Here is an 8,123-nt window from a genome sequence, read left to right as displayed (position 1 = left end):
TTCCCTGGGTTATCAGCCCGCACTCTTCCCGGAGCAAGAGGAAGAGGTCGGCATACCTTCGCCCAGATGTTTGTCCGCCGCTGTCGATGTACCTGGAGGAGAGCTCGGTCGGCTCTGCTCAAGACCACCTCCAGGTATCGACGACAAGCAGACCGCCAACGGACCCCGGCTCCCCGGTATTGTCTCGGGCAGAAGGTATGGCCTTCCATCCGAGATCTGCCCCTCCGGGTGGAGTCCCGCAAACTTTCCCCCCGGTATGTCTGCTCTTTCCCCATCTCCAATATCATTAGCCCCTCTGCTGTTCATCTTCTGTTGCCCCGTACCCTCCGTATACATCCCACTTTTCATGTGTCTAGCATCAAACCCATGTCTCACACCCCTTTGTCTCCTGTTTCCAATGTGTGTCTTCTCCTTAACTACCACTGGATGCTTCTCTGTCTCCTTCCATTTCAGTTTTACCAGCATTATCTCAGTACTGACTTCATGACGGCTGAGACTATTCATGAAACCCATGTTGGGAGAATTTTGAGTGACAGGGTTGAACACAGCTCATAATTCTGATTATACCCTGAAACATTTCCAAGAATTTGAGCATGCAGGAATCAAGACGTGAAACTCAGACAACAAAATACGTTTTCAGTAAAAACACATTTAATTGTTTGGTAGCAAAAACAGCACCTCAGGCAACTGTGGGAAGCTTCTTTGGGGTCCAACAGAACACAACAGGGAAGACATGCACTACTACCTAGCCTAGCAGACATTTTAGACAGGTTGACCAAGAACACTGCTGCTGCACTGTTACATTCACACTCCCTCAGAGCAACACTTGTCATGGACAGTACACATTATCATCCATTTCATTCAACTGAACTCAGAGAATGTCCCTCTTTACAGTTAACAGGGTTGAATAGGTTTGGAGGGAATGTTCTACAAGTTGTAACTTCAGCTTTTGCTTTACTTGTTGTGTAGCAAACTACAAGCATTTTGTTTAAGAACAGATTTAGTAAAGGCATAAGACATACAGTATGAATGAGAAAAATATTCTGTGGTCCCTTTAAAATCTTTGGTTGGATTAAAAATGTTTATTGCTTAACAGCCACATTTATATTTGTGCTCATGTAACATTGTTTGCCTTTGACTTGAATTGTTACACTGTAGTGGAATGGTCAGCAAGAGAGTAGACAAGATGGCATTATCCAGCCGCTCATTCATCAACCACCTCAGAGGACTCAGAGACAACTTTGCCATCCTTGGTCTCGATCATCTTGATGACGACACTCTTCTTGTTCTGGGTGGTGACGCTGGTGCTGCCGCCGCCGTAGCCGCTACCGGAGCTGAAGCTGCTGCCACCGTATCCACTGCCGTATCCACCGCCGTATCCACCGCCGTATCCACCACCGAAGCCACTGGAGTAGCTGCTGTTAACACTCTCCATGGGGAAGGAGTTGTAGCTTGCTGTAAGGTGACACAGAGAGAGACAACTGGTAAATACAGGTTGGTCAAACATGAATGCCATGGATGTTTTAAATGCACCACAACACAGAAGGGGAAAACGCAGGGTTTTATTTAAATAATCTGCTAAATGGCATATATTTATGTGAAGAAAGCATGTACTTACAGCTCTGTTTGGAAATGTTGATGGACTGGATACCAGTTGCTATCCTGGTGGTGAAAAGAAGACCAATTGAAAATGTTAGTTTCTGGTAATATACAGTATTTCCATTGCCATATAATACACTGTACTTTAGCTGACGTGTACTATTTTTGTGGATGTCAAGATCTCACCTGTCCTCCTCTCCCTCCAGTAGCTTCCTGTAGGTGGCAATCTCAATGTCCAGGGCCAGTTTGACGTTCATCAGGTCCTGGTATTCTCTGATCTGCCGGGCCATGTCCTGCTTGGCTCTCTGCAGCGCATCCTCCAGATCCCTGATGCGGAGCTTGGCATCCTTCACCGCCATCTCCCCGCGCTCCTCAGCCTCGGCGATCTGGGATTCCAGGTTGGCACGCTAACACAAGACAAAGACATGGCATGTCATTATTTCTGCTTATTATCAAATTGTTAATGCCCTTGGAAAATAGTATATTCTGTCAACATCACATGGGTCTACATGCCACAAATCTAACACTAAGATAAGATAGTACTTTATTAGCGCTGAGTGTCTTGGTTGTGTACCTGTCCCTTGACGGACTCGATCTCAGACTGCAGTCTCTGGATCATGCGGTTCAGGTCGGCGATCTCTGTCTTGGTTGATCTCAGGTCATCCCCATATCTGGTGGCAGATGTCTGCATCTCCTCATACTAAACACCCAACAGGAAGAAAGCAGAGAGTTCCTTAGTGATACATGCTCAGTGTGGAAAACATATAAACTTTTTCTCATCTGAACTACATACAGTGTACTGAAAGGCTATAAGCAGCCCTGAACATAGCGGCCAAAGGGAGAAAACATGTTTAGCTACCATAGAGGAACCCATTACTATACCTTGCTCTTGTACCACGTCTCGGCCTCGGCCCGGCTCTTGTTGGCGATGTCCTCATACTGGGCGCGCACTTCAGCCACGATGGAGTCCATGTCCAGGTTACGGCTGTTGTCCATCTCCACCACCACTGAGGTGTCCTTGATCTGGCCCTGCAGCTCACGCAGCTCCTGGAGAGAGAGAAGGAGAGAGAGAGAGGAGAGAGAGAGAGAGAGAGAAGGAGAGAGAGAGAGACCATCAAACACTTGGCCTATTGCAGACAAGACTTTCAGACTTCCACCTACCCCAGAGATGAAAACCCACCCAGATTGATTCCAGCAGTTTGACTTCAAAGACAAGATGCCTAACAGAAGTCAGTAAAACTGCAGATCCAGCATGAGAGAGAGAGACCCATTCCAGTGTATACCACAAACAACACCATATGCCATCACTCAATAAATAAATAAAGTTAAAGCAAAAAACAAATCCGGGCGGTTGTTGGAAGCTGCCAACAACATATCTGGTTGTAATGAATGAGTGTCTAATTAAGAAGAAGAGCCAATAATATCATCCTAATTATGAACTGAAGAGTCAATAATGTCATCCTAATTAAGAACTGAAGAGTCAATAATGTAATCCTAATCCAAACAGTTGTTGTAGTAATTTCCTAGCACATTAGGTAGATAGATGGAGTTAGATACAGTATATAAGGTTATGGCTTGATGTATTTATTTTGAACCCAACTGTTATCGAGTAACGTAAACAGGAAGTAGCTAAGTGATGAGCTCAGTGCCTTACCTCATCATAGATCTGCCTCAGGAAGTTGATTTCATCTGTCAGGCTCTCCAGCTTAGCCTCCAGCTCAACCTTGTTCATGTAGGCCTCGTCCACGTCCTGAGAGGAACATTCACAATCCAGATGTTAACAAGATGGCAAGATGACAGCAAGAGAAGGCCAGAAAAACTGACGGGATAAAAACGTAAGTAACTAACCTTCTTGATGAGCACAAAGTCGTTTTCACACTCGGTACGCTTGTTGATCTCATCTTCATACCTGAGGATGGAGAGCAATGTTTGCTTTATTTCAGATATTAATATATTCAACATTCAATTTTATATATTTCAATGTTCATAATTATATTGTAACTGTGTATTATTATGATATAGTAATAGAGTTAATATACCGTTTTCACACTAGGGGGCATGAGTGCTACGTTCACAACAACTATGCCTTTGGGAATCGTTTTCTACTCTGCACTCTTGAATCTGGGCCAACCTTGTGAGGTGTTTCTTTACGTTGTTCTATTTCCCCCTGAGGACACAGACTGCTAATGTGCTCATATCATTTGTCAGGACTGACAGATAGGAAGCACTGGTGTGTGTTCCGACGCCATGACGCAGCGATCTTTGTAAGCGAAGCTGAAAGACATCCAGCTCTGTCATCTAAATTACTTTCACCTCCAGTCAAGTAAAATATAAAGTTTCCTCCAGTACATGCCAGTTCAACGTAGTAATCCCTATGATGTGACGACAATGGACTACAGTTGGGTGTTGTCCATCTATAGTACTGAGATTACATAATACTGTTGTGTCCTGTGTTACTGATTAAATCCAAACTCCCTCTACTAACAGGCTTTCCCTGGCCCTTTACTGCACCACTCCAATGGTACTATGAACCTGGCCAGGCAGAGGCCCAAGCAAAGTATTTTCTGAAAATATGGCTGATGACATCTGTTAAGTAAAGGCAGAGACATGAATAGCGAACTCACTTGTTCTTGAAGTCTTCCACCAGGCCCTGCATGTTGTGCAGGTCAGCCTCCAGCTTCATCTTGTCGTTGCCCAGGCCGTCCAGCTGTCTGCGCAGGTTGGAGATGTAGGCCTCGAACATGGCATCGATGTTGGAGCGGGTGGTGGTCTGTCCCTGGAGGAGGCCCCACTTGGTCTCCAGCATCTTGTTCTGCTGTTCCAGGAAGCGTACCTGTGTGTGTGCAAGAGGGGGTATATGTTTATTCATTTGATAAGCACATTGATCACAAGTTTATCACATTATCACAATATATTTTTTCCTTCTGGACTTTAGGAGCATCGATGGTGGGTTAACAAGACTTAACCATGGCTATCCTCATGCCGTCCTCATGTGAACTTTCTAATCCTCCAATGGAGAAATTAGGGTGTTTATTGCTTAAATTAGTGTTTGGAGCTTGTGGGGACAGCTGTTTTCAAGGGAGCTACGATGTGCATCCTGACAGGAGGCAGAGGGGGTAGATGGAAAGAGTTGGTGACAGAGTTATTTAGACCTCCTCCACGTTTTCCTGTTTAAAAGGGCGAGGTCAAGAGGTGGGGCAACCGCCGGCCTGAGAGAGAATGGAGAGGAACGGGACAAAGTTAGACGGGCCCCATCCAACCAACTAGAAGGTAAATATTTAACTGCAGTGTAAAGGTAGGTGTAATGGGGGAGGGCGAGAGCATGTTGGCTCGTCTATAATAGGGGGATAGAATAGATAGATGACTGTCAGTGGACATTGCTCCTGACTGAGATTCAGGAATTATCCTAAAATGGCTGCCTCAACTGCTATTAGATTAGAGTCAATACTTAGAAATAAGTAGGAAAGGGAATTGTTATCACAAGATAAAAAAGGAGGGGCCATCTGCAAACGATTATCTATTCTCTTTAGAAACATGCAATGGTAAAATCCCTTTCTGATTAGTTTTGTTCCTTGTTATGTAACCAATCCACTGGTGTTAGCCAGAACATGAAACCAGCTGCCCTTTAAAAAACTAACCCACTGGAGCAGGCTAGGCGTGTGGGACAGATAGGTCAGTAGAAAAGCCATTAAGAAAACGCCCCCAGGCATGAATTAAACTAAAGCAATATGAAACATTGCAATCACTTGTAAATATTATGTATTGATGTTTGACCGTGTTCCGATGTTGCCCTCCATGTATTCGTATACACTACCCTTTCATTGAATTTCACTCCATTGATCGAAGACTTGTTAAGAATATGAAAAGTATGTAAACGTAACAATGATGGTGATGACAAAATGGTCCTGTCTGTGTTCCAGGAGTATTACTTTTTTTGGAGTGTCCACCAGGGCAGGAGTGGGCCACACCACTCCAAAGAGCGGGCCACACCCCTCCGCAGGGGCAGCCATTCCCAAGGTAAACCAGATCACTAGCTACTCTAACCAGAGACAGACACACCCTTCTGTAGAATCTCTCTCCCCCACCCCACCCTGCTGCACTTCTGTTTTCATCACTATAAAAGGACAATTACTGCAAAACCATTAGATGTGAATTCTTGAGAACCCAGAGAAAACTAGCACAATCAGTTTGTTTGACTGCAAATGTGCATTGTTCAGTCTCAGACAAGTCCTTTCTAGATTTTCTTCCCTTTTCCAAGCTGATGAGTTTGCTTGTGCGTGTATTCAACCTAACACACTGTAACAGATCTCCCATGGCGTGTACCAGCATTACACAAAGTGGACCTTTCCATCCATCTGCTCCACTATTCCACATTCATTACACAACAGACACCTCAGCATTGGAACAGATTCATAACATCCCACAGACTGTCTGGACTTCCCTTTTTCATTCAACGTCAAACGTTTTCTAGGAGTTTAAGCTCATGGCAAAGTACATTGTCAGAGATATTGATAGGCACAGACAGAAATACAGACAGACAGATAGACAGAGACAGGTTACCAGGACTGACCTTGTCAATGAAGGAGGCGAAGCGGTTGTTGAGGCCCTTGATCTGTTCTTTCTCATGGGTACGGACGATCTGGATGTTGGGGTCGATCTCCAGGTTGAGGGGGGCAAGCAGGCTCTTGTTCACCTGGACAGCGGTGATGGGGGCATGAACGCCACCACCCATCCCCATCCCCATCCCCATCCCCAGGCCCATGCCACCTCCATAGGCTGAGGAGCTGGAGATGTAACTGCCGCCTCCACCACCGGCCCCGAACCCACCTCCCATGCCCCTGTTGGCCCCTCCATAGGAGCTACGGGCGCTGTAGCTCTGGCGAGAGGCCCCCTGGCTGGGTCCAGAGTAGGACATGCTGCTGAAGCTGCGAGGGGCTGCCCCAGAGGAAGAGGACTTGACGGTGTAGCTGGTAGTTTTCCTGACCGACATCCTGGCTGGTCTTGAGCGGTTGGTGAGTGCAGGAGACTGAGGGGGAGATAGAGTGGCAGGCGGGCTTGTCTGGAGTGCTGGAGAAACCCAAGTGGATAGACAGAGAATGACTAACTGGTTTTAAGAGCCTTCCCGGTGGGAGGGGCCAAAGGGCTAACTCTCATTGGGCAGGCCTCTGGGTGAAGGGAGAAGAGGGAGGAGTATTACAGCGTAACAGAAAACGTTTTGTTTCTAACACAAGCTGACAAAATTATTACCTGGCGGTACGGCATAGGGAACCTGTTGGAGTGTGAAAGCCTGAGGTGAAATATGATAACAGCAGGTTATACAACTGTCATGTAGTTGAACAGGTTCACCTCTCTACATAGCTTTACATAGTCAAATGTGTTACACGACAAGGGTTTAGAAGGGTCAAGGGACAAGGGTCTCACCCTAATAACTTGGTCTATTTTCCCCTCATAATTTAGCCTACTGTTCTGACTTGGTGGTGCACATATAGCCTATAGCCTGTTTTAGAGAAATGTCATCATTGAATATTGTAAGAGCTATCATTGTCTGCTTATACGCCCCCTTTATTTATCCTATGGTTCTGTCTTGGGGTACAGGGAGAATACTGTAAGAACGGCCCATGTTCTGAATTCTGTCGCTGTACATTTCAAAAGTGCTGAACAAATAGTTATATTGACTACGTCCGTCCTGGCTCACTCATTAATGTTTTAATCAAAATTACGGATTGCCTCTTATTCGCTTGTCGTCCCCTTATGCCATAGTTTGTACATTTCAATTGTCAGTAAAAAACACAATTGTTTAAGCAAGTCAGCCATATCAGCTATGTTTTTTGAAAAGACAGTGAATGAGGCTGAATGAACTGTTTCCCTGCCAGACAAGGCTCCGCTGATAGAAATGTGTAGCGGTGGTAAGGTGTTGGGACTGCTGTTGGGACTCTGCTTTTGGGACAGCTTTATGTGGGCCCTAACAGTTTGTAGGCACCGTTTGTCACCATTATAGTCCAATGAATGTATTGTTTAGTGTTGTGTTGTGTTGTGGCTTTGCTGGCATGCATAAAACATTTTGGGGGGAGTTTGCCCCACCAAGATTTACATGCTAAAATCACCACTGATTACCCCAATTGTACTTTCTGATGTAGCAACATGTGCAGCCTACCACAACAAATACCTGAGTATGGCTATCTTTCGAGCATGAAAATTCCAGCATTTTTTAGATGTACAACATCAATCAGGATATATATAATGTCAAGAGAGGCTATCATTTGGCTACTGTTTTTACATAGGTTTCTGTTGGGTGTGATCATTTGTGACAATGCTTTTTATTACTTATCAAGTATACAATGCCTTGGCACCGTTGCCACTCCTCACCTTTCCTCTCCATTCTCAGAGAGTGAGTCATGACTCCTTGAGCCAAACACTCCATCCTCTCTCCGTCCCCTCTTGTCCTGCCAACGGATCCCTTGCCCTTGTTATTGCCATGGCAACCTTGAGAAATACATTATGGGTAAATCTCTCACTCTCTTGAA

General features: G+C 45.3%; 1 protein-coding gene across 1 annotated transcript; it reads right to left on the bottom strand.

Annotated features, from left to right (window-relative positions):
• Window positions 1-629: 629 nt before the first annotated feature.
• On the bottom strand, window positions 630-6,679 carry LOC121537815 (keratin, type II cytoskeletal 8). Its single transcript, XM_041845416.1, has 9 exons — window positions 6,170-6,679; window positions 4,224-4,432; window positions 3,448-3,508; window positions 3,254-3,349; window positions 2,482-2,646; window positions 2,174-2,299; window positions 1,786-2,006; window positions 1,619-1,662; window positions 630-1,455 (listed from the first exon to the last, which is right to left on the bottom strand). The coding sequence occupies exons 1-9, from the start codon at window positions 6,587-6,589 to the stop codon at window positions 1,205-1,207; spliced, it is 1,593 nt and encodes a 530-aa protein (XP_041701350.1). The 5' UTR covers window positions 6,590-6,679; the 3' UTR covers window positions 630-1,204.
• Window positions 6,680-8,123: the final 1,444 nt, after the last annotated feature.

Source organism: Coregonus clupeaformis, chromosome 24 (genome assembly GCF_020615455.1).
Source record: "Coregonus clupeaformis isolate EN_2021a chromosome 24, ASM2061545v1, whole genome shotgun sequence".
Classification (NCBI taxonomy): Eukaryota; Metazoa; Chordata; class Actinopteri; order Salmoniformes; family Salmonidae; genus Coregonus; species Coregonus clupeaformis.
The sequence above is the reverse complement of the archived record's forward strand: the minus strand, read 5'-3'. Positions and strand labels throughout refer to the sequence as shown.

Coding starts and splice junctions, on each gene's coding strand:
- LOC121537815 (XM_041845416.1), bottom strand. CDS start 6,589: ATGTCGGTCAGGAAAACTACCAGCTACACCGTCAAGTCCTCTTCCTCT. Junction 3,509..4,223: donor GTGGAAGACTTCAAGAACAA/GTGAGTTCGCTA, acceptor CTCCATCCTCAG/GTATGAAGATGAGATCAACA. Junction 2,007..2,173: donor TCGAGTCCGTCAAGGGACAG/GTACACAACCAA, acceptor GTCTTGTGTTAG/CGTGCCAACCTGGAATCCCA.